Genomic DNA, 27,319 nt, shown 5'->3' on the forward strand with positions numbered 1-27,319 from the left:
GGGTAACATGAGTGAAACTCATGTTACCCAGGCTGGAGTGCAATGGCGCGATCTTGGCTCACCGCAACCTCCGCCTCCTGGGTTCAGGCAATTCTCCTGCCTCAGCCTCCTGAGTAGCTGGGATTACAGGCACGCACCACCATGCCCAGCTAATTTTTTTTTGTATTTTTAGTAGAGACGGGGTTTCACCAAGTTGACCAGGATGGTCTTGATCTCTTGACCTCGTGATCCACCTGCCTCGGCCTCCCAAAGTGCTGGGATTACAGGCTTGAGCCACCGCGCCCGGCCTTTTTTTTTATATATTAAAAAAATTTTTTTTTTAAATAGAGACGGGGTTTCACCATATGTTGGTCAGGCTGGTCTTGAACTCCCGACCTCAGGTGATCCGCCTGCCTCAGCCTCCCAAAATGCTGGGATTACAGGCATGAGCCATTGCGCCCAGCAACAAAATCTTAAAAACAAAATTGTAATAGAGGGGTAACAGAGCCAGAAATTACCTGTCGTTTATCATTTTTATACTTGTTCGTCATTGATCATAAACTAAATTGATTAGCCTATTATAACATGTCAGTTTGTTTTTTTTCTCTTGAAACTAAGCTTTTTCATTAAAACCTAAAAGAACCTCTAAATTTATGACCTATCAATGTTTATGTGCCAACAAAAATTAATGTCCACAATGATTATCTAACCCTTTTAAGTGGCTTTTAATGATTAGCTTGTTTCTAATAGCAGGTGTCTTAATCCCCTGGGCTTTCATAGCACAACCTTTTTTTTTTTTTTTTTTTTTTTTTTTTTAAAAGAGATGGGGTTTCACCGTGTCGGCCAGGATGGTCTCCATCTCCTGACCTCTTAATCTGCCTGCCTCAGCCTCCCAAAGTGCTGGGATTACAAGCGTGAGCCACCACGCCTGACCTTTTTTTTTTTTTTTTTTGAGATGGAGTTTGCTGTTGTTGCCCAGGCTGGAGAACAATGGTGCACTGCAACCTCCGCCTCCTAGTTCAAGTGATTCTCCTACCTCAACCTCCCAAGTAGCTGGGATTACAGGCATGTTCCACCACGCCCAGCTAATTTATTGTATTTTTTAGCAGAGACAGGGTTTCTCCATGTTGGTCAGGCTGGTCTCGAACTCCTGACCTCAGGCGATCTGCCTGCCTAGGCCACCCAAACTGCTGGGATTACAGGCATGAGCCACTGCGCCTGGCCAGCACAGCTTCTAATGTTGGTTTTTTTTGTTTTTGTTTTTGTTTTTGTTTTTTTGAGATGGAGTTTTGCTTTGTTGCCCAGGCTGGAGTGCAATGGTGTGATCTTGGCTCACCTCAACCTCTGCCTCCCAGGTTCAATTGATTCTCCTGCCTCAGCCTCCCGAGTAGCTGGGATTACAGGCATGTGCCACCAAGGCCAGCTAATTTTGTAGATGTTGTTTATCATATTAGGTTTTTCTTTTGTCCTGTGTTCAGCCTTCACCAGCACGGGCTTTGACCGTCACACTTCTCCAGTGTTCAGCCCTGCCAATCCAGAAAGCTCAATGGAAGACTGCCTGGCCCATCTTGGAGAAAAAGTGTCCCAGGAACTGAAAGAGCCTCTCCGTAAAGCATTACACATGCTCCTGAGCCAGTGAGTTACATTGCGGAGTGGGATGTCCTTCTCTGAGTAGTCTCCGGATCTCTCATGAGCGCTGGATTGGTTAAGGCTTTGTTTAGGTGAACAGTGGCACTTCTTTTGTCACTTTTCTTCACATTTTCTTAATTCGCTTTCTGAAAGCATCTGTGTGTTTCGAATGACAGTTTTGCTTTATAGGAGTGACTTAGCTATTCCAACATAGATTTGTTAATTTGTATTTATATGTCGAGCTATTAGGTTTTAACAAATGCTTTTACCGAGTTGTAAATACAAGTTATTTCATTTCCCCTGACCACTTTTTACTGCCATTTCCTCTAGTGGCGACATGAATATAATGGCTAGGGTTTTGTGCATTGTAATGTGGGATTAACATTCTATCTGTATTTTAGAATTCTGTATTTAAAATTATACCTGTATCCCAGAAGTTGCTAAACTTTAGGGTTATACATCTGTCCATGGAACTGCTTCTACATTCCTACAGAAGGAACTTCCTTCCTAGCTATGGTTCTGACCATATTAAAGCTAAAGGCAAGAAGCTAGTAATAAGGAAAGTATTAAAATAGAACCAAATATTTTATTATAAATATTAAAAATCAGCATGTAATCCCAGCACTTTGGGAGGCCAAAGTGGGTGGATCACCTGAGGTCAGGAGTTTGAGACCAGCCTGGCCAACATGGTGAAACCCCATCTCTACTAAAAATACAAAAATTAGTGGGGCATGGCGGCAGGTGCCTGTAATCCCAGCTACTCGGGAGGCTGAGGCAGGAGAATCACTTGAACAGGAGGTGGAGGTTGCAGTGAGCCAAGATCACACCACTGCACTCCAGCCTGGGCGACAGAGGGAGACTCTATCTAAAAAAAAAAAAAATTTTTTTCTCTTTTTTACTTTCATGTAAGCAAAGTATATCTAGATTACCATTTGCTAGAAGAAAGAAATTTGGGTTTTAGGAGAATTTAATTTTTTTGCTGCATAGTATCGTGAAATGAGCAAATATAAAAATACTAATTACGCTTAGTAAAATGAAATCGTATTTGATAATCTCAGTACTTTGGGAAGTTCAGGTGGGAGGATTGCTTGAGGCTGGGAATTAAAGGCCAGCCTAAGCAACATAGCCAGACCCTGTCTCTACAAAAATTTTTTTGAAAATTAGCCAGATGTGGTGGCATGTTCCAGTAGTCGCAGCTACTTGGGAGCTTGAGGTGGGAGGATCACGTGAGCCCAGTAGTTTGAGGGTGCAGTGAGCTATGATCACACCACTGTATCCTGCATCTTGGGCAGCACAGCAAGACCTTGTCTCTAAAAATAAACATTTAAAAAATAGTATTTGGATTTTCTTAATACATAGTCAAATTTAAATAGAAATGTGGAGAGAAGTATATGGGTGTTGGGGAAGGAAACTTTATACAGGAAATTTGGATTTATAGCAGTGGTTTTCAAAAAGTGTTCTGTGGAGCCTTAGGCACTGAGGTGCTTCAGGAGTCCTGAAGAAGTGATGGGTAGAGTGAGTGGATTGAGCTCGTTAGGGCCTTTCCACTCTGCTCTTTAAATTTTATTTATTTATTTTAAATGTTGTGTGGAGCCAGGGTCTCACTGTGTTGCCCAGACTAGTCTTATAGCTCCTGCCCTCAAGCAACTCTTCCACCTCAGCCTCCCCAAAGTGCTGAGATTCCAGGTGTGAGCCATTGTACCGAGCCTTATTTATTTATTTATTTATTTATTTATTTATTTATTTATTTTTCCACTCTTCTTAAACCAAAGCACGTGTACTTTCGTATATTTTATAGTCTGGGGTTACATGTTAGACTTGAAGAAAGAAATTTGCTGCTTCACTCCTCTCCGCGCAAAAAATGTAAAAGTTACTGTAACTAGGAGTAAAATAATGAAGTGAATGGTGCGGACAAAAGAATTTTTTTCCAAATTTCTTACAGACTTTGGGTTGGAGCAAACCATTTCACCCTTAACGTTTCAGTTCTCCATGTGTTAATTTTAACTTTATGGTATAGTATAAGCTCTTCAAAAACAGTGTTATATAACTTTTAAAAGTATTGTTTCTAAAGTCCTTTTTATAATCTATAGGAAAAATTGATGTCTTCTCACTGCAAAATCTATTTAAAGGAGAATTGTCTTGGGTGAATGTTTATTTTTTTCCCAAATCTTGATAGAATTATTTTTGAAATTGGTTACGTATCGAAGTCAGATCTCTTTCTTTTTTCAGAAATCTAGTTTTAGAAGTTTTAAGCTCTGTTACTATTACTTGAAAATAACTAATGGATGATAAACGATAAACTAGAAGTATTATAAAGGTTGAAGGAATATCGTAAGGTAGAAAATACCACTGATTTAGCTACTTTGTATTAGATTTTCTTTGAATGTTTTAATCTGCTGCATTTTTTGTGCATATATGTCTGTATATATAATGTTTCAAATCGTGTTTCATTCAGAATGATGCTAAAATACTTTAGCCTGGTAGGCAAACAACCAGTAAGGACTACTGTGACCCCCAGCAGCACCAAATAGTTCAGGAAAGGAAGTGAAGGGACTGGTGTATGCAAGTAAAGCTTCAGGAAGAATATAGGTAGGTAGACTGTGTATATCTGCTGAAGTTCAAGTTTTACATGAATCTGCTACGTAGCCCAAGTCGTCTAAAAAGTACTAGGCTGATTTTAATGGGAAGGTGATATTAGGAAGACAGTATGTGCTGTATACATTTCATCATTATAGAGGCCATCTCTGGTATGTCATTTCCTTTCAGTATCACTGTAGTATTGATTTGTTGCAGGTAAAAGAATGACACCTGTGTCTTCGGGATTCTTTTCTGAGATATCTAGACCAGTGCTATTCAGTGGAAGTCACATATAATGCAGTTAACTAGCAGGCATGTAAAAAAAGTAAAATTTTAATATTTCATTTAGCTCAGTACATCTAAAATATTTCATCGTGTATTCAGTACAGAAAATTGTTGAGATTTTTGCGTTGTTTCCTTTTTACTCTGAAATCTAATGTGTATATTATACTTTCAGCACACTAGCCACATTTCTAATGCTCATTAGCCACACGTGACATCTAGACACTGTCATGGCATGTGTCAGAACCCTAACTTGAAGTGGGAGTAGTATAGTAGCCTGTGAAACCACATCTAACTGAGTGTGAATTCCTGCCTTGCTGCTTTCCAGCTGTGTGGGTTTGGGATAATTTCTTACCTTTTCTGAGCTTTGGTTTCCCAATGTGTGATGTGATAATATATAATATAAAATATGAATATATAAAATGTTAAAACCTAACATAACAGGCTGCCGTTAAGTGGTAGCTATTATCAATCTGAAATTTTTTTTTTTTTGAGGCAGAGTCTCACCCTGTCACCCAGGCTGTAGGACAGTGGCGCAATCTCGACTCACTGCAACCTCTGCCTCCTGCGTTCAAGCAATTCTCTGCCTCAGCCTCCCGAGTAGCTGGGATTACAGGCACCTGCTACCATGCCTGGCTAATTTTTGTATTTTTAATAGAGATAGGTTTCATCATTTTGGCCAGGCTGGTCTTTCTGAACTCCTGAGCTTGTGACCCACTCGCCTTGGCCTCCCAAAGTGCTGGGATTACAGGCATGAGCCCCTGCACCTGGCCAATCTTAAATATTCTTAAACTTAAAGAGATCATAGCCCACAGTGGTCAGAGCAGAAAAATGCCTTTGCGGTGAGATTTTAAAACCCTACAAAAGCAAGACTCCCTCCCTCCCTCCGTCCCTTCCTTCCTTCCTTCCTTCCTTCTCCCCCCTACGTTCCTTCCTTTCCCTTTCCCTTCCCCTTTCGTTCATTTACTTCTGTTCCTCTCTTCTCTTCCTTCCCTTCCTCCCTCCCTTCCTTCCCTTCCTTTACTTTTCTTCCTTCCTTCCTTTGCTTCCATCCCTCCTTTCCTTCCTTCCCTCCTTTCCTTCCTTTCCCTCCTTTATTTCCTTCCGTCTTTTTCTTGCTTCCCTCCTTTCCTTCCTTTCCTCATTTCCCTCCTTTCCTTCCTTTCCTCTTTTCCCTACTTTCCTTGCTTCCCTCCTTTCCTTTCCTTCCTTCCTTTCTTTCTTGAGTTTTGCTCTCATTGCCCAGGCTGGATGGAGTGCAGTGGTGCGATGCCGGCTCACTGCAACTTCCACCTCCCGGGTTCAAGCCATTGCCTCAGCCTCTGGAGTAGCTGGGATTACAGGTGTGTGCCATCACGCCCAGCTAATTTTTGTATTTTTAGTAGAGATGGGGTTTCACCACGTTGGCCAGGCTGGTCTCGAACTCCTGGCCTCAAGCGATCTGCTGCCTTGGCCTCCTAAAGTGCTGGGATTACAGGTGTCAGCCACTGTGCCTGACGCATTCTTTCTTACGTGTTTGTTAATACTTTGTCCAAAAGGAGGGAAGGTAAATTTTTAATCTATTAATTTTTAATTCCTAGATTTTAATTAATTTTTAATCTATTATCTGAGCAGTTGATGCCTTCATAGGTTACTTGACACCAAGTCTTTTGTTTTTAAAATTTATGCAGGAAACCAGTACTTAAAGTACTTGAAGTCACTCCACAAATGAGTGTTATCATCAGTGATTCGAGTTTTTGGTATGACTACGGCTTACATACAAACAATCAGACAGGCTTGTCTCTCTACCCTTGTATCACCATAACACTCCTATTTTTAGTTAAAAATAGGACTCCAGCTGGGGGTGGTGGCACAGGCCTGTAATCCCAGCTAGCACTGAGGCTAAGGTGGAAGGATCACTTGGGCCCAAGGAATTTGAGACCAGCCTGGGGAATATGGGAGACTCCATTTTTGAGACGGAGTCTCGCTCTGTCACCAGGCTGGAGCACAGTGGTACCGTTATGGCTCACTGCAGTCTCCGCCTCCTGGGTTCAGGTGATTCTCCTGCCTCAGCCTTCTCAGTAGCTGGGACTACAGGTGTGCATCACTACGCCCAGCTAATTTCTTGTCTTTTAGTAGAGACTGGATTTCATCATGTTGGCCAGGATGGTCTTAATCTCGGCCTATCTCGGCCTCTCCAAGTGCTGGGATTTTGTGCCCAGCCAAAAAAAATTTTTTTAGTTAAAAAATTTAAAAGAGGATATCACAATTTATTGCGATATTTATTTTAACTCTTGTCTCCTCAATATGAGAAGTCTTCCAATGACATGTCCCTTTAGTTTTAAAATATTTTAGATTTTTTGCCTTTAGAAAACGTTAACTCTGGTTTTCATTGTACTAATGAGATCATTTTTATTTGTTATTATTTGATCCTGTATTAGTAATTCAGGTATTTCTTTTCAACATAAAAATTCTATCACATAAGTTCTAAGAAGTTACAAAAAGATTATTAGACTATACATTTATTTTATTAACTATTTCCCAGGCATGCATCACAGCTTATAGAATGCTTGCAAAAGTGCATACCATTGTGAAAAGCCGCATCTTGTACAAAACAGTATGTTGAATAATCCTTGTCACTTTAGCAAAAAGTTCAACAGAGCAGTGACTGTGTATTTATTCATCTGGAAATTTAGAATTTTCCTTCTTTGTGACACAGACTTTTAAAAAAATCTCTACAGGCCAGTGACATATCAGGCATTTCGGGAATGTACACTGGAGACCGCAGTTCATGCCAGCGGCTGGAATAAGGTATCAACACAATGATCTTTTCTCTTAAAGGGTTTTACTGTATCGTTTACTGTGTTAATGATAAGATGGAGGAATTGCCAGTGTCATGTAGCAGAAAACTGTTAGAGCTCGCTCTTTAATGCATAAATCTATGTTAAGTGGATCTTTTTGGTTAAACTAGTTTTTTAAATTAACACTGCAAGGTCCTGCTTGACTCAGAATTATGGGTTCTATAGGATGGCCCCATCCTTTCTGTCCTGAATTTCCCATCACTTCTTCATTTCTCTGTGTTAGACATGACGTTTATCTCCAGATGGTTCTATCTTTATTAACATGTGAGTGTGTCTTGGGGGAAAAGAATAAAGACTTCACTTGGGAGGTAGCCTCTTCCTGTTCCCTTAGATGAGTAACACCATTTGTGTTTTATAACTCATACCATGTCTCATGTCACATCCCATTCTGAGCAGCCCAACCATCCTTTGCAGAGACAGAATGGATTTTATTAGGTCTTGTTTATTATTTAGCTAATTAGGTAGGTAATCAGAAAGAAAAATTAAATGACTTGCCTAGAATCCCTTGACTAGTAAATATTGGAACCAACACTAGAGCTAAGATCTGATTCTAGACTCTGTATTTTTTCACTGTACATACTACTTATCTACTATCTTAGACTGTATTATCTACTCAGCACCTTGAGAAGGCAGGGTGTAAGGGAATGCAGTATAGGGTGGCTCAGTGCAATATGAGAAAGAAGGGCAGCCCTGAGGGATACAGTGCTGGAGATGAGAAAATTCAGGACAGTTACTTTTACAGACACGGATCTCTGTTCAGAATTGTCTGTCATATGAGTCAGACCACGTGCACTCATATACCTAATTGATGTATATTAGGTATGTAATCAAACTTGTCTTAGCTTTGCCATGGACTGGATGTACGTCTGTGGTAGTTTCTTTTTAAAAAAAAATTTCAACTTTTATTTTAGATTCAGGGGACGTGTACTTCCAGTTTTGTTGCATGAAGCTCTCTGAATCTTAGTTTTCTCATCTGTGAAATGGGAAACAATTATATTAGCCTCATAAGTTTTATTAGAATAAATGAGATAATACATGTTCAGGGCTTATTAGCATGTTATCTGGCACTATAGCAAAGCCCCATAAACAGCAGCTGTAACATCGGCTTTAACACATGGGACCTCATTCCCAAATAGTCACTATTAATAGAGTATTCGTGTGTTACCTATTGGTATATAATTTGTTAACGTATCTATTTGCCTCTTTTTTTTTTTTTTTTTTTTTTTGAATAAGAGAAAAAATCTCTCATTTTGACATTTGAAATAGACTTTTTTTTTTTTTTTTTGAGACAGAGTCTAGCTCTGTTGCCCAGGCTGGAGTGCAGTGGTGAGATTTTGGCTCACTGCAACCTCCACCTCTCGGGTTCAAGCGATTTTCCTGCCTCAGCCTCCCAAGTACCTGGGATTACAGGTGCCTGCCACCACAGCCAGCTAACTTTTGTATTTTTAGTAGAGACAGGGTTTCACTGTGTTGGCTAGGCTGGTCTGGAACTCCTGACTTAGAGATCCGCCCACGTCGTCCTCCCAGAATGCTGGGATTACAAGCGTGAGCCACCGTGTCTGGCCTTTTTTTTTTTTAAAGACAGAATCTTATTCTGTTGCCTAGGCAGGAGTGCAGTGGCACGATCTTGACTCACTGCATCCTCTGCCTCCTGGGTTCAAATGATTCTCCTGCCTCAGCCTCCCGAGTAGCTGGGATTACAGGCGCCCACCACTATGCCTGGCTAATTTTTGTACTTTTAGTAGAGACAGGGTTTTGCCATGTTGGCCAGGCTGGTTGCGAACTCCTGACCTCAGGTGATCTTCCCACCTCAGCCTCCCAAAGTGCTGGAATAGATTTATTAAGGGCTGGATGCAGTAGCTCACACCTGTAATCCTAGCACTTTGGAAAGATGGAGGACCACTTGAGCCCAGGAGTTCGAGACCAGCCTGGGCAACATAGCAAGACCCTGTCTCTAAAAAAAATAAAAAAAGGCCAGGCAGGGTGGTGTGCACATGTATTCCCAGCTACTCAGGAGGCTGAGATGGGAGGATGGTTTGAGCCTGGGAGGTAGAGGTTGCAGTGAGCCTAGATCGCACCACTGTATTCCAGCCTGGGCAACAGAGCCTGACTCTGTCTCAGAAAAAAAAGAAAAGAAAGCCCATACCTATTAGTAGTCACTCCACCTATTAGTAGTTCCTCCCCATTTCCTTTCCTGCTCCTCCCAGCCCCCGGCAACAATGACTCTGCTTTCTGTCTCGATGAATTTGTCTATTCTGGACATTTCACATAAAGGAGTAATATAATATGTGACTTAAGTCTCTTTTAATACGTAGACTTATTCCCCCTCTTTTATTCCTCTCTCTCATTTAGTTAGAAGTTATTTTTCCTGTAAACTTTTCTGCTTTCTGCATTTTATTGACTATGTCACTGAGATGTCACTTCACATGTTCTTCTGTGTCTGTGTTTCCTTCCTGATCAGATTCAGGTTCAATCTTTTTGGCAAGAATACCTCATGGGTGGTTTTATCTATTTCCTGTTGCATGCATCACACTAGGTGACATATCATATCTGTTTTTCTCCTACATTATATTTTGAAGGACGTAAATCAAAGACAAACCTAATCAATGACTTCGATACAGATAAAATTTGTAGAATATAATTTTTATTAGAATGTTAGAAGGGTTAAATAGCAGATTGGTAGAACAAAATATGTCACTGTTATCATAAATATCCAATATATTGAAAGGGACTCTTAGAACTATAAATTAGTATGCTTCATTTCTATACCAAGAAGCTCACATATTCTTTAATAAAAGGATGATGTTACTAAATTTAAGTAGGTCTAACCTATTAGACAAAGAGAACACATAGTGTATGAAGAGATGTCAGGAGATGAAATAACTATGTGGTTAAAGGTAAGCCAGTGGAGGTAATCTGTTTTGATGGTCAAAAATACTTTAGCATTTCATTGCAAAACCAATTGAAGAAAAAAAAATATATATATATGATGTGGGGATTACTGTTATTCAGTAAGGAAATGACTTTTGAGAAAGAATCAAAGATAAAACGATTTGCTGACTTTTTAGACCTAGACACGTGAATTGTGGAATTATTTTAGGAGTGGATGCCTGGGGATCTAGTTTGTTTTAACGTTAAAAAAATCATATGGGAGGGGGAGTGCAAAATAATCAGTTGTGCAGATGATGTAAAATTGTTGTGGATAGTAAAATGTCAGGTTGATGGAGGTCAGTTGTAGAATTAACTCATGGAGCTTTGTGTGTAGGATTATGGGTAAATCCTCTTAGGATTTAGCTGTGTAAAGACAATCTAAACAGTACAGTGGCCTTGGGCATCGTCATACAGGTCCCTGAAGATAGCATGCCAAATAGGTAAGCCTGGCATATAGTAGCAATTTAGTGACGGTATGCGGCCTGAAGGGGAAAAATGAAGCATCTGACATAGCATGTACCACCAAGAAGTGTGCTGCCCACCAAATAGGAAATGTCTGTCCTGCAAAATGACATTTCTGCACTGTGGTTACTTTGTTTCAAGAAAGATAGTGGAATAGGGAAGATCCAGAAAAGGAACTTCAGTGATCAGATGGATCACTTTGCATTGCAGTGGAGCGATGGCCATATGAAAAACAGACTAAGAGAGTAGTAGATTTCAGACTGGAAGTCTAGTGAATGAGACTTGTCGCTCCTCTTCCAGGAGTAAAAAAGGATTGCAGATTTATCACTAGATTCTTACATAGTAAAATTAGGGTGTCTGCTTTTCAATATATGAAAGAGTTAAATTTGGAACAAATAATGCTAAGCGGTATTTTATATAACAAGCATAAATTATTTACAACTCATTTCCCCAAGAGGTAATGGAGCTTAAACATGAATAACTTGAAAAGGTTATGTTATTGTGAATTATTATGGGAAATTAGAATGTTTTGAAGTCTAGGACATCCCGGGCCTTTAAGTTGATACACAGATTGGCACCACTGGTTCGTAAGCCACTTCTTACCTGCTCCTACCCAAGGCAAAATATGAACAGATTTTGGTTTGTTTAATTGTATACGTTTTCCGATTGTGGAAATGTCTAATGTATTATTCTTTATAGCCCTGTACTACTCCATCAGTGTTAAGGAGTTTTCAATGTATTTTGGGCTGGAGTGCGTCTCCAGTGTCAAGCAGTAAAGATATTATGTGTTTGTTGCATTCTTCTTTTCAGACTTTGATAGAGGTTCCCTCAGGGCTGCTTTCTTTTCCTTTCTTTAAAAGCCAGGGAATGTTAGTATGAAATATAAACTCACTGTGTTTTGTTTGTCCTCCTGCACAAGTATTTTGTCGTCCCTCAGGCATTTCCTTAGCAGTCTACTAATAAGGAACTGGAGTTGGTTTCATTTCCTTTTGCATTCCTTTTCCAGGCATATGGACCTTGATGTTTTCAACAAAAGAGGCTGCATGCAGATGACTAGCCGAATAGTTTTTTTCAATATGCAATTTGTTTTTAAAGGAAGACAGGGACTCGAGCTAGTTTCTGTTATACATTTTGACGACTTTTAAGTATCGAGTCACACAGTTATTAGGTATAGATTTTAATGGCATCTTTTATGTTTGACTTTTGATGTCTTTTACAAGATAGCTCTTAATTTTTAAAAGTTCTTAACTTAAAATAATAAAAGCACATGGTACAAAATGCAAAAAAGCACAGAAAGATATGCTTTAAAAAAATAAAAGTTTTCTCTTTCCCTTGTTGCCAGTCACCTAGTTCCCTTCCTTTTAGGCAACCATTATTACCAGTTTCTCGTGTATTTTTCCGGAGATACAGTAGGATTATATAAATATATATATGTGTATATGTTTTTATTACACAAATGGTACTGTACTATATATCTTGCCTTTTTTCACTTAAAGTAAATCCTAGTGATTGAGTAGTGAGCAATATAATTCTTTTTAAAGCTGCATATTTTACTGGATGACTGTAATTTATTTAACTAATCCCTCCTGGGTTGTTTATCTAGTTTTCTGCTATTACACATAGTACTGGGCCGGGCGTGGTGGCTCACGTTTGTAATCCCAGCACTTTGGGAGTCCAAGGTGGGTGGATCATGAGGTCGGGAGTTGGAGACCAGCCTGACCAACATAGTAAAACCCCGTCCCTACTAAAAATACAAAAAATTAGCTGGGCCTGGTGGTGGGTGCCTGTAATCTCAGCTACTTGGAAGGCTGAGGCAGGAGAATCGCTTGAACCTAGGAGGCAGAGGTTGCAGTGAGCTGAAATTGCGCCACTGCACTCCAGCCTGGGCGACAATGTGAGACTCCGTCTCAAAAAAAATATATTAAAAAACCAATGCTTCAGGCTGGGCATGGTGGCACATGCCTATAATCCCAGCACTTTGGGAGGCCAAGTCAGGCAGATAATTTCAGGCCAGGAGTTCGAGACCAGCCTGGCCAACATGGTGAAACCCCATCTCTACTAAAAATACAGAAATTACCCAGGCATCATGGCGCATACCTGTAATCCCAGCTACCCAGGAGGCTGAGCAGAGAATCACTTGAACCTGGGAGGCGGAGGCGGCAGTGAGCTGAGATTGTGCCACTGCACTCCAGCCTGGGTGAAAGAGTGAGACTCCATCTCAAAAAAAAAAAAAAAAAAATTAATTAATAATGCATTAGTGAATTTCCTTCTATATTTCTCACACACGTACGCACACATACGCGCCTAATTATTTTTGATAACTATTTCTACCTTCCTATTGTATAAAACCTACACGCAGTATTCAGCAAAATCCTGTTTTATTTCCTTTATATAATGAAAATGAAATGTCGTAATGATGTATCTAAGTAAAATTTTCTAGTAGTTGAACATATAGAACACATTATAAGAATTTCGGTATTTTTTTTTATTCTCTCATCTTTGCATTGAAGATTTTGGTGCCTCTGGTTTTGCTGCGACAAATGCTTTTGGAGTTGACAAGGCGTGGTCAAGAATCTTTGAGTGCACTGCTGAAGTTTGGCGTGACATATCTGGAAGACTATTCGGCAGAGTACATCATTCAGCAAGGTGGCTGGGTATGAGCTGTTACACATTAAAAATATTTTCTGTAAAAAAAAATTAGGTTCATTGTTATTGTTGTTTTTCTTAAGAGACAGGTTCTTGCTGTGTTACCCGGGCTGGAGTGCAGTGTCTGGTTGCAGACACTGTCATTGTAGGCCTCAGTCTCAAACTCCTGGGCTCAGGTGATCCTGCTTCAGGTCCTGAATAGCCAGGAGTACAGTCTGGGGCTATAGGTGCCAACCGCTGTGCCATGCTCTATGCCATACTTTTTGATATGTAATTATTATTTTTAAATTTACCTTGTATATTCTTTAACCCCTGAATTACTTAGAAATGTATTTTTAAATTTCCAAATATTTACAAGTTTTAAAATTTTGTTTTCAATTACTGATTTAATTCTGTTTCGTCAGAAAGCATGGCCATCATGGCATTGAAACTTGAGTTATGACCTACTATCATGATCAGTTAGAAAATATATATTATATAGGGCTGGGCCCAGTGGTGCACACCTGTAATCCCAGTGCTTTGGGAGGATGAGGCAGTTGGATCACCTGAGGTCAGGAGACCAGTCTGATCAGCATGATGAAATCCCATCTCTACTAAAAAATGCTAAAAATTAGCCGGGCCTGGTGGCGTGTGCCTGTAATCCCAGCTACTTGGGAGGCTGAGGCAGGAGAATCACTGGAACCCGGGAGGCAGAGGTTGCAGTGAGCTGAGATCACAGCAGTGAGCTCCAGCTTGGGCAACAGAGCAGCAACAACAACAAATATATACTTTTGTTATATATATAATATATATAATATAATATATATTATATCTAATATGTATTATATATTATTTTATATTTATATTTATATTTTATGTATTTAATATATACGATATATAATATATATTTTTTATATATAATATTTTATGTGTGTTTCAGGCAAATGCATATTCTCTAGTTGTTGGTGTAGGTCTGTACATGTCCATTCACATTTAATCAGTCTTAATCATGTGGTTTAAATCTTTCAATCATTTCCAATTTTTTGTCTAATTATTTACTAAGAGAGGCAAGTTCAGATTTGTTGTAATTTGCCCAACAGAGAGTGCTTTTCATAAAGTATACTACACATTATTGTGTTTTAGCCACTATGCATCTGAGGGTTTAATTTTTTAAAAGTAAATTTAATTGCTATGTATGCTAATATCCAACATACTAGGTTTATGTGCTTGGTAAATGCCTACTGAATAAAATCCTGAGCAGTTGTCTTAAGAAAGTAAAAATATCTTTTGAGCTGTTCTTAAAAATAGGAATTGAGACCATTTATCATTATTGTTGTCTTCCTACTTTAGTACTTTCTAAAAACTTTGGCCAGGGTCGTGTGTGGCTTGTGCGATAGCCAGGAGACATCCTAGGTTCATTGCCACTTGTCCTGTGTGGTACTTTACAACTAAGGAAGAAAAATGCAGGGAATATTCTGTATTCCTTCTTGACTTTCAGTTTTCTTATGATGTAGTACATCCAGGTTTGTTTGGTGAATAATAAGTTGTATAATAAGTATATTATTAATCTCCAGTATTTGTGCTAAAAGAAAAGATCTGCTGCACGGATAACTAGTTCATTAATATTTCTTTTTTTTTGAAACAGTCTTTCTCTGTCATCCAGGCTTGAGTGCAGTGGTGCAATTGCAGCCCACTGCAACCTCCGCCTCCCAGGTTCAGGCTATTCTTGTGCTTTAGCCTTCCAAGTAACTGGGATTACAGGTGTGCACCACCATGACCAGCTAATTTTTGTATTTTTAGTAGAGACAGGGTTTCACCATGTTGGCCAGGCTGGCCTGAAACTCTCGGCCTCAAGTGATCCACCTGCCTAGGCCTCCCAGAGTGCTAGGATTACAGATGTGAGCCACGGCACTTGGCCTTATTTATTTATTGCTGAAGGCCAATTTGCTGCCCGTCAGAAGCATATGCAATGTGAGAGGGCAAAAGGCAGGCTGTGGCTTCATTAATATTCCAAATGTGTTTTTATTTCTAAATTTGAATGCCCAATCTGTATTTTACATTGTTTGGTCTAAGCTCTCCATTTGCTTGTGTTTAAAAACTAAGAGCGAAACTCTGTCTCAAAAAAAAAAAAAAAAAAAAAATATTTTTTTTTCCCTTTTTTTTTTTTTTTTTTTTTTGGAGATTGAGTCTCACTCTGTTGCCCAGGCTGGAGTGCAGTGGTGCGATCTCGGCTCACTGCAATCTCTGCCTTCTGGGTTCAAGCAATTCCCCTGACTCAGCCTCCTTAGTAGCTGGGACTACAGGCGCATGCTGCCACGCCTGGCTAACGTTTTTGTATTTTTAGCAGAGATAGGGTTTCACTGTGTTAACCAGGATGGTCTCAATCTCCTGACCTTATAATCTGCCTGCCTCAGCCTCCCAAAGTGCTGGGATTACAAGCGTGAAGGATACTGCTTTTTTATGCTAGTTGGCAAAAATGTACTTTGTGACACAAGCTGTCAGCGTGAATCTCCTTAAGGTACTTTCTGTTGAACATTACATTGACAGCTCCTAAAACCCTTCCAGAAGAGAATCATTTGACCACATGATCTTGCTTGTCTGTTATATAAAGCCTGTGGTATGATTTCCATGGGGAATGTATTTGTCTTTAGTCACCGGAACACAACATCAAGGAAACAAACTGCCTAGCTCTCAAAGTGCAGCTAGTTTTGAAAACCTGCAGCAGAGGAGGTGGTGCCAGCAGCCATAATCTGCTGGATGAATGGAGTGATAGCACATAGTTAGGAACAGGCAGGTTTTGGGCATATAGATTTGAAGGAGAAAAATAATATTTTGTTTTCTGAATTATTAACAGAAATGGCTAGGACTTAGAGACAGGGTCTTGCTTTGTTGCCCAGGCTGGAGTACCATGGCGTGATCATGGCTCATCGCAGTCTCAACTTCCTGGACTCAAGTGATCCTTTCACCTCAGCCTCCCTAGTCGCTGGGACCACAGTGTGCATGCACTACCACACTTGGCTTACTTTTCACAGAGAGAGAGCTTCACTATGTTGCTGAAGCTGGTCTCAAACTCCTGGCCTCAAGCAATGCCCCCCCTCCCCTCCTTGGCCTCCCAAAGTGCAGGGATTACAGGCATGAGCTACCTTGCCCAAGCTGTTTTTCTCTTTCTACCTTGTTTTTTTTTCCACTCTGCCTTTTTACCCAGAGAATGATGAACTGAGAAAAGGATTGGAAATCACAAAAAGATTTGTTTCTTGCCCCCCGCTCTGCCAAATACTAACCCTGTGTTTTGGGAGGATTCATTTAATTTCTCTGAGCCTCAGTTTCAACTACAAAAAGGGAAGAAAGAGCTTCTCTATCTCACAAAAATAATGATGTGAAAGTGTTTTGTGAAAATGTTACATTTTTACACGTCAGGTTTTTACTTGGGTCCCTGAAGAATCTGGGTTTCCCCCTCTCTTTAAGCCTGATCACTCCTCGCTTCAGTTCTGACTTTTATTTGCCCTGCAGCACAGTGAGGGCACAGACTGGCTCATGTGCTGTGATTCTCCCTGAGTCATCCTTGCTCCCTCCCTCCTCGTTCTCTCTCTCATTTCCTGGGCTTGTGTTTGCTACGTTAGAAGTAAGTCTGTCTCCTGGAAAGGGCAGAGGAAGTCCATTGTGGTAAGGCTTGTATTTTATTTTCTCTGTCATCACATGCTAAACTAAATACTTCTGTGAAAGATTTACTTTTAGATTACGTAAAAGATTATTGGAGGAAATGGCATTTAATGTCTATTGTAATATTTAAGTATTTTGAATAAAATTAATCTTTGTCATTTTCTTTTGCTATAAAGCTTCTGATTTTAGAACAGGTTTTTGTTTGTTTAATCTAGGATATTTAAAGACTCTTGGAAGCTTCTAGGTTAATCATTTGTTAGAACAGTTTTCATATTGTGGGAGATGACACATGGGAAATGATCCGAAATCCATGAAGTGGGTTGCTGATAAAAACAATTTAGTCTAGTAAGAGTAAGTACTGTTTTGGGAAATCTGCTTGCTGTATAGGTGGGTGTGGATGTTTACTGTGTTGTGTTCTGAAATGTCTTTTTTATGGATCTTTCTCATCATGTTGGGTGGAAAGTTACTTCTCTATAATTTCTTCAGCACTCTCCATTTTCTTATTTTAGGTTAATAGTGATCTGAGAGGCATTTGGTTATAAGGGTCCAAGGCAGTGATCTGTTTCCATTTTCTAACTTCGAGGGCTCAAAAATATAAAACTAGCTGGTTGATCCCAGCTAGTTTTATATTTTTGAGGCCTCGAAGTTATTCCTTTGTGGGTTTTATGTCAGTGGAGCCAAAGAGATGGATACTTCCAACAATACAAATATTTGGTATTAATAATGATTTAGATTGTCAGGATGGTTCTAAGACTACTTGTAGATGTTATTCTAATAGAAGTTGTAAGTAATATATTATCCAAAACAGCTCTTTTTCTTGAGGGATAGGTATAGAAAGTCCGAGAAGTAATGCTAGAGGTTGGTTGGCATATATCTTAAGGGCAATGAGTCCTTAGGTGAGTTTGCCAATGTAGATGGGCTTTGAAATTTTGCCAGAGCATCTTTAGATGGAAAAGTTAAGTCCATAGGAGCTCAGCTTAGCAACAGCTATGACTCAAAAGGTAAAATGTTGCTTGATTTGGCAGAATATTTTGTAATTTGATATGACGCGCTGCCCCCACCAAAAAAAAAAGTGAAACAAAAAATACAATCAATATAGACATCACAATGCAGCCAGTTTTTGGAGTAGTTCTTGGAGCGATTGTTAACCTGATCTGTACTTAGTTCCTACCACCAAAGTTAAGTTCTGTTTGTATTTTATTTTATATTTATTTTGGTGTATTCCTTTATTTAGTTTTTTTTCTTAGTTCCTACCATCAAGGCAAAGTTATATTTGTATTTTATTTTACATTTATTTTGACATATTCCTTTTATTTACATGTGTTTCTTCTCTGCTTCCCTTTTTAATTGAAGAGTTCCATGCATGTATCTTTGTGTGTTTGCTTGAAAAAAACACCAAGAATAACATGTTCTGTCTATTAATACTCTGGCTGTTAACTCAAAAGGCACTGTATTATAGAAGGAAAAGCAGCAGAAGGGAGTCAGGGGACCTCAGCCTAAGAGGTACGACAGCATAGTTGGTAAAAATATGGGCCCTGGAGGCAAGCTGCCTGGGCTTGAGTCTGAGCTTTATTACTTTGAGAAGACTGTTTTCGTTTTCTTGTCTGTGAAATGGAAATAATAATACTTCTCTCATAGCATTGTCATGAGGTTTAAATAGATTAATTAAGTGAAGTCTTTAGAAGGGCACATGATAAGAGCTATGTAAGGGTTATCAATTGTCGCTATCCAATTTGTCATAGCGAGCTAAGGGACCTTAGGCAAATTACTCAACCCTTCTGGCTTCATTTATTTAAAAACAAAAAGGACACAGTGCTCTGCTTCTTTGCGCATATGTAAACTCATGGTTGATCCCAGCTAGTTTCATATTTTTGAGCCCTCAAATTACTCCTTTGCATTTTATGTCAGTGAAGCCAGAGAGATAAATACTCTCAACAACACCATTATTTTGTGCTAAAAGGGATTTAAGATTGTCAGAATGGTTCTGAGACTACTTGTAGTTGTTATTCTTCTATGATAAGTTGTAAGTAATATATCATCCAAAACAGCTGTTTTTCTTTTAGTGAAAGCCTGTTCTTCATTATAATAATAACAATAATTATTATTATTATTATTTTTCTGAGACAGAGTCTTGCTCTGTCCCCCTGGCTAGAGTGCAGTGGCGGGATCTCAGCTCACTGCAACCTCTGCCTCTGGGTTCAAGCAGGGGTCTCAACCCACTGCAACCTCTGCCTTTGGGTTCAAGCAGTTTTCCTGCCACAGCCTTCTGAGTAACTAGGATTACAGGTGTGTGCTATCACACCCAGCTAATTTTTGTATTTTTAGTAGAGATGGGGTTTCACCATGTTGATCAGGATGGTCTCGAACTCCTGACTTTGTGATCCGCCTGCCTCAGCCTCCCAAAGTGTTGGATTACAGCCGTGAGGCACTGTACCCAGCCTATGATAGTAATTAATAAGGGAGGCTTCAGCCTGGTGACATGGCAAAACCCTGTTTCTACAAAAAAATACAAAATTGAGGCCAGACACAGTGGCTCTCACCTGTAATCCCAACACTTTGGGAGACCGAGGTGGGCAGATAACTTGAGGTTTGGAGTTCAAGACCAGCCTGGCCAACATGGCGAAACCCCATCTCTACTAAAAATATAAAAATTATCTGGGCATGGTGACACATGGCTATAATCCCAGCTACTTGGGAGGCTGAGGCAGGAGAATCGCTTGAACTTGGGAGGCGGAGTTTGCAGTGAGCTGAGATCACATCACTGCGCTCCAGCCTAGGTGACACAGCAAGACTCTGTTTCAAAAAAAGTAAACAACAACAACAAAAAATAAATCTGAATTGACTTTTCAACAAAATGCCAAAGTTGTGATCAGACAAACTTGATCTAATGTCTTAGATGAGATGAAGGGTCCTCTAGGTATGGAACAAAGAACGTTCTTCAATCTTTTGTTAGCTTTGAGCTGTTAAAAATAAGGCGAAAAGCCCGGGCACGGTGGCTTGGTGGTTCATGCCGGTAATCCCAGTAACTCAAGAGGCTGAGGTGGGATGATCTACTGAGCCCAGGATTTTGAGGCTGCAGTGAGTTATTATTATGCCACTGCACTCTAGCCCCTGGGTGACAGATTGAGACCCTCATTAAAAGATAATAATAAAGGGAAGAGATACTTTACTTGAAATTTTCAGTTTGTTGACTTTTCCCTTATTTCTTCATGATGGGCATTTTTCTTTTAAGACCGGGTTCCACTCTGTTGGCCAGGCTGGAGTGCAGTGGCACAGTCATGACTCACTGCAGCCTTTACCTCCTGTGTTCAAGTGATCCTCCCACCTCAGCCTCTTGACTAGTTGGGACCACAGGCATGCGCTACCATGCCCACCTGTTGTATTTTTTGTAGAGATGCAGTTTTGCCGTGCTGCCCAGGCTGGTCACGAAATCCTGGGCTCAAACAGTCCACCTGTCTCGGCCGCCCAAAGTGCTAACATGCTCAGCCAACATGCCCAGCCACGATGGAACTTTTGAAATTTCCATTTCACTTACTTGGCTTAAAGCTCTAAAGGTCTGTTTTCTGAGAACTAAAATTCTTAGTGTTTTCATGATGGCTCTTGTTTTGTTTTTGCTTATTTAATCAGTTATTGCTATTAGAGGTTCTGTTTTTAGAAGTCCAGATAAATAACCTGTTGAGACTTCCTATCAGTGGTCACTTGAGACCTGTGACCACTGGATAACCCTTCTGTTTGAAGAGCTGGGTAATTGTAAGGCTGCGTCTTTTGACATGGCATGAAAACAGATTACAAAACTTGTAGCATATGAATAGAAAGTGAGAGCAGAGGTGATTCCAAGATTCTTTGTCTCCAAATAACTCAAGTTTGGAGGTAGGAGTTTAATAAAGTTTTTGAGGGTTTGTGTGTGTGTGTGAAAAAATTTTAATGTAAATGAAAGACTAAGAAGAGTACACTGTTTTAAGCCGATAGTAACTGATGTTCTTTGACTATTTTTTATAACTCTGAAATGCAAATTATTTGATAAAATTGGATTATCTTGCTTCTTCTCATGGTTAGACTGTGACAGATTTACTTGGTATTGTATATTGACTTTCCCAACTTGTTCTTCACTTAGCCCAGTTTTAAAATGTTGGTGGTTTCAATAATGAAAAAAGTTTAATCCTCTGCAGTGCCTCATGACTTTCCTGTTAGCCACATTGCAGAGATTTGAGGATGGAGGATTACACAGCTGCTAAGCCCCAGTATTAGTTTCTCATTTGGAGGTTTGAAAGAGCAGATGAATAACACAAGTGTACTGCAGTTAATGAGGGACAAATGGGGACTTTGTGCTACTTTAAACTGCCCTGTTCTTTTTCCTTGTAGAATTATTCCGCACGTGAGCCTTTGTTTCTGATCTCTTCACAAAATGGAGGTTTTTGAAGAGACGAATTAATAAACAGATAAGCCTTTGGGTATATAAATTATGTGACACAGTAATTCCTTAGTAACAGATGTTAGAGGATCTGCGTGACCCATTCGGATTATTGTTCTGGCAAAATGATAGCTAAATGCAACTTTACAGGAAAATTTAGCTTAACTGTTGATGCGGCTTTGGTGAGTGGCTTGTCCTTCATCGTGGACCTCCAGTCTTTCAAGAAGGTTACAGAAATGGTTCTCTGAGTAAATGGTATCCATTTTCATTCCTATTGCCTACTGTCATTCTTTGTTATTGGTGACTTACCAAGAATCAGCAAAGTTTGAGATATTACCAAAGTGATTGTAAATATTTAGTGGATGAAGTGATTTACCTTACAGTTACTGAAATGTCTAAATCATCTTACCTCTGCCTGTTCATTGTGCCAGAGGCTTCAGGTATCAGAGAGACTAAGAATAAGGTTAAATTGATTACAGCAGAATTACATACTCTTACATTAGCCAGATATAATGCCTGGGTCCTATCTTTATTAATTTAATTTAATTCTAATTTAATTGTTATGGGATGTAATGTGCTTCTAGGCAGCGAAGTTTGAGGACCTCCATGTTATATAATCTCCCCAACTGGATTAAAGACTCTTAAAACAGAGATTATAATTATCTTACATTTCTCTCTTCAACATAAGAGTGTGACTATGAATTTATTAGATTGCTAATTACATGCTTATTAAACACACCCTAAACATAAAAGAGCCAATTGTTTAGTTCCTCAGACTGAACCAATATTCATAAAGGCATGGTAAAGTACAGTTATTTAGTAGATACTGTAGAATATAGAGCCCACTGATTTATGATGGGGGCACATTCCAATAAACCCATCACAAGTTGAAAGTATTACAAGTTAAGGCTGGGCGTGGTGGCTCATGCTTGTAATCCACGCACTTTGGAGGCCAAGATGGGTGGATCACCCGAGGTCGGAAGTTCAAGACCAGACTAACCAACATGGTGAAACCCCGTCTTTAAAAAAAAAAAAAAAGTATTACAAGTTGAAAATGCATTTAATACTCTGATAAACCCATGATAAAGTCAAAGTATTGTAAGTGGAACCATAGTAAATTGGGGACTGTTTATACAAAGGAAAAAAATGGGCCAGGCTCAGTGACTCACGCCTGTAATCCCAACACTTTGGGAGGCCAAGATGGGCGAATCACTTGAGGTCAGATGTTCGAGACCAGACTGGCCGACATCATGGTGAACCCCCATCTCTACCAAAAAAAAAAAAAAAAAAATTTTTTTTTTTTTGAGATGGAGCCTCGCTCTCTTGCCCAGGCTGGAGTGCAATGGCACGATCTCAGCTCACTGCAACTTCTGCCTCCCAGGTTCAAGCAATCTTCCTGCCTCAGCACCCCCTAGTAGCTGGGATTACAGGCACAAGCCACCACACCTGGCTAATTTTTGTATTTTTAGCAGAGATGGGGTTTTGCCATGTTGGCCAGGCTGGTCTTGAACTCCTGACCTCAGGTGATCCACGTGCCTCAGCCTCCCAAAGTGCTGGGATTACAGGCATGAGCCACCATGCCCAGCCCCAAAAATATTTTTAAAAAATTAGCTAGGTGTGGTGGTGCACACCTTTAATCCCAGCTACTCAGGAGGCTGAGGCAGGAGAATCACTTGAACACAGGAGGTGGAGGTTGCAGGAGCCAAGATAGTGCCACTGCACTCCAGCCTGGGTAACAGAGTGAGACTCCGTCTCAAAAAAGAAAAAAAGAAAAAAGAAAGGACTGGTAGTTGTGAAGTAAAGTAGGGCTTAAACAGGAAAGGCTTCTGTGAAGAAGTATGGTCACGTCTTGAAGGAAGTAAAGCACTTTTGTTGAAAAGCAGCAAGGATTCGTTAGATCAGCTTAGGTAGCCTGTGGGAACCATGACTCAGGGTAGCAAAAGGCCTCTACTAGAATGTAGAAAGGTGTTTATTATGTTTGGAATCTTGTGTGTTTGAACCATTTATGATGTATCCTAAACTGAGCTTTGGTTATGCTCTGAGATGATTCAGTCCTGTTCAGAACTCCACTGAGTGTCTTTCTTCTTTGCTTATAGTCGAAGTTGGAAACCTGTATTTCCTCTTCAGAGAGACTTGCAGGTCTAGAACAGCAGGTTATGGCACACGTTATATTGCACATAAAGAATGTTATGTCCGGGAGTGGTGGCTCATGCCTGCAATCCCAGCATTCTGGGAGGCCCACTAGAGCCCAGAAATTTGAGACCAGCCTGGCAACATAGGCTGGGGGGACATAGCAAGACCTCGTCTCTACTAAAAATCATAAGGGAAAAGAAAATGTTTCATCTCTGTGGGTGGGTGATTCCAAAGTAGCAAAGATGCAGAAAGAGAAGTGACTTCTTCAGTGGAAAAGACCCCCAGTTCAAGAACTAGGCCAGCCTTTCTCTCTCTCTCTCGCTCGTGTTGAGAGAGAGAGAGAGGTGTGTGTTTTAGAGACAGGGTCTCACTGTGTCACCCAGGCTAGATTTGAACTCCTGGGCTTAAACAGTCTACCCAGCTCGGCCTCCCAAAGTGCTGGGATTACAGGTGTCAGCCACTGTAGCCAGCCTATATTAAGAGAACTGAACATAACAATTATATTAATAAAATTTGTATTGAATCTTAAAAGGCACTTGGGAAGAGTGAGGCTGAGAAAAGAAACCAGTACAACAAAAATATTATAAAAATATATCCTTAGTCTCTAGGAGCTTATAGTTAAGAATACAAGGCAGATCGGCACTATTTCCTGTATGTTTTATAGCAAGGAGCAACAGAGAAATCCTGTGAGTTTAGAAGTAACAGTAAGGATTTAGATGCACAGAATTGGGAGAGCATTCTGGATTTTTTGGATTGATGGGACAGTGTGACTTGAGTCATACTGTTTGCGGGTTGGAATTGTTTTTGGCGCCAGTGCAGTGTGACCTTGGATAACAAAGACACAGGTGCAGTTTAGAGGTGTGGAAGTACGAGATGAATAAAGAGCTGTACCTAACAGTACTTGGGGTTTAGAGCTTTTATATCAAAGATAGGACCAACTTTCCTATCATCCAAGCATTTATTGAGCATTACTGCTTGCTCAGCATATGTTAGGCATTACCTGGGGGATAACAAAGACGTTAAAAACATGTTTTCTCCCTTGAAGTATTGATAATGTTGTTGAGGAGATGACTGATACATGTGAAAAAATCACTGTGAAGTATGGTACGAAATAGACTGTCTGGTGATACTTTGTGTGGCCTGGACTGAGTGCTGTCCAGGAGCTCAGGAGGAATGAGAGAGGAAGATTGGATCCAGGGAAATTTATGCCAGACCCTGATGGAGCCAGATCAGGGGTCTTAAATTGGGGTCTGTAGATGCGCTGCAGGGAGTCTGAAATTCCCCCCAAAATGCTATGCTGCTTTGTACGAAAGCAGTTTTAAGGTTGAGAGGTCTTAATACCTTTCATCATATTTGCAAAACCGCTTCTGCTCCCCTAAAATGTTAACATCGGTACCTATATGAAGAAGGACACAGGGCTTGGGAATTGAGTATGGCATTTATAGGGCACAGTGAGTAACCTTGCCAGGATAAGCGTCCCCTCCCATAGGGAGCACGTAGTACACGATTACAGAGAGATTTGCTAAGTGATGGCCCTGGTAATGGAGGAGAAAGATTGACTTTACCTCCTCTAATGCTCTTCACTGTGCTGTAGCTTTTCAAAAATTTATATTTGGTTTCCTAGGAAAACATTAATGTGCTCAAGAAGGGATGATGTTTCATTCTAAATATTGTATGACTTTGCCATCTTGCTTTTTAACTGCAGGAGTCAGAAAATTAGAAATAGACTTCGAATGTAGTATTACTTTATTTTGTCACATTCAAAATGAGCCTTTATGTCATGGCCAGATGGCACCTTAGATTCATCTTTTCTGCTCTGAGTAATTGATGGTGTATAAGAGGTGCCATATTCTGGGACGGGGTCTTGAATTCATGTCTCAGAAAGGCCAAGGGGGAAACATGCATCTTTTATGAGATAGAGGCAATGTTTTATATCAAGAAAGGTACTGAGATTTTACTTCTCATGCGTTGGCCTAATTTTTCCTCCTTCTGTAGCTCCAGCTTCATCTTTCTTCACTCCCTGTCCTATGCTCTGCCATACTGAAGAGCCAGTAGTCTGCACATATGATGATATTTCTAAGCACCATGTTTTTGTTTATGCTTTTCCTGCTGTCTGAACTATATCCTGCTCATCTTGATCTGCTGGTTTTCTCTTTCCGTGTGTTTGTTTGTTTGTTTGTTTGTTTGTTTTGAGATGGAGATTCATTCTTGCTGCCCAGACTGGAGTGCAATGGCACGATCTTGGCTCACCACAACTTCTGCCTGCCGGGGTTCAAGCGATTCTCCTGCCTTAGCCTACCAGGTAGCTGGGATTACAGGCATGCGCCACCATGCCTGGCTAATTTTGTATTTTTAGTAGAGATGGGGTTTCTTCATGTTGGTCAGGATGATCTCAAACTCTCGACCTCAGGTGATGCACCTGCTTCAGCCTCCCAAAGTGCTGGGATTACAGGCGTGAGCCACTGTGCCTAGCCCTCTTTCATTCTTTAAGATCCAACTTTGGCTGGGCACAGTGGCTTACATCTGTAATCCCAGCTCTTTGGGAGGCCGAGGTGGGTGGATTACTTGAGATCAGGAGTTCAAAACCAGCCTGGCCAGCATGGTGAAACCCCATCTTTAGTTAAACTACAAAAATTAGAAAAGAGAGCCTGGGCAACAGAGTGAGACTACATCTCAAAAAAAAAAAAAAAATCCAACATTGTTGTTCTCTCTTCGATGAACCTCTGAGAATAAGTTTTCTCCTTCACGTTCCCAGAGTACCCTGTTTGTCTCCATCGCTGTTTCTTGTTTTTGTAGAGATGGAGTCTCATCATCTTACCCAGGTGGCCTCTAATTCCTGGGCTCAAGCTTAACCTCCTGCCTGGGCTTCCAAAAGTGCTGGGATTACAGGCATGGGACAACAATGCCTGGCCTCTGTCACTCTGTTTTAAACTCCCTGAAGGCAGAAATTGTTTTATTACTAGCACCTACAGAGCATCGTTCCTGACAATGAGAAGCCAGGAATTGGAGAAACCCAATATGACTCCCAGATTTTTGGCTTTGTTTACTGGTTTTTTACATCATCCGAATTGGATTGCAGGCTGTTAGGAGTCTTTGCGTTGCTTCTGATGAAAGAATGATTGAGGCCAGGCACGTGGCTTACACCTATAATCCTAACACTTTGGTAGGTCAAAGCAGGCAGATTGCATAAGCTCAGGAATTTGAGACCAACCTGGGCAACGTGGCAAAACCCCATCTCTACAAAATATATAAAAATTAGCTAGTCATGATGGTGCATGCCTGTGGTCCTAGCTACTCTGAAGGCCGAGGTGGGACGGTTGCGTGAGCCCTGGAGACAAGAGGTTGCAGTCAACTGTGTTCTCGCCATTGCACTCCAACCTGGGCAACAGAATGAGACCCTGTCTCAAAAAGAAAGAAAGAGAGGGAGAGGGAGGGGGAGGGAGTGATTGCTTATTTTAGAGTAATACCAGAAAATACTGGTGGAAGGGAAGAGAGATATTTAGATGTAAGAAGATATGTTTAGGAATAAATATATTGAGATTTTTTTTTTTTTTTTTTTTTTTTTTTTTTTTTTGGGAGACAGAGTCTCGCTCTGTTTCCAGCCTGTGGCGACAATCTTGGCTCCCTGCAGACTCTGCCTCCCGGGTTCAAGCGATTCTTCCACCTCAGCCTCCTCAGTAGCTGGTAGTACAGGTGCGTGCCACCACGGCCTGCTAAGTTTTGTATTTTTAGTAGAAACGGGGTTTCACTATGTTGCCCAGGATGGTCTCGATCTCTTAACCTCGTGATC

At 40.4% G+C, this 27,319-nt stretch overlaps 1 protein-coding gene across 1 annotated transcript in view; it reads left to right on the plus strand.

Moving 5' to 3' along the window:
* The window catches only part of BCL2L13 (BCL2 like 13), an 89,878-nt gene that overhangs the window by 52,379 nt on the left and 10,180 nt on the right, over positions 1-27,319 (plus strand). The window contains 3 exon segments of the mRNA XM_032269586.1: positions 1,458-1,614; positions 7,188-7,257; positions 13,211-13,354. Coding sequence (XP_032125477.1) covers positions 1,458-1,614; positions 7,188-7,257; positions 13,211-13,354 — 371 coding nt within the window.

Source organism: Sapajus apella, unplaced genomic scaffold, assembly GCF_009761245.1.
Source record: "Sapajus apella isolate SASKATOON/1434 unplaced genomic scaffold, GSC_monkey_1.0 scaffold195, whole genome shotgun sequence".
In the NCBI taxonomy this organism is placed as follows: Eukaryota; Metazoa; Chordata; class Mammalia; order Primates; family Cebidae; genus Sapajus; species Sapajus apella.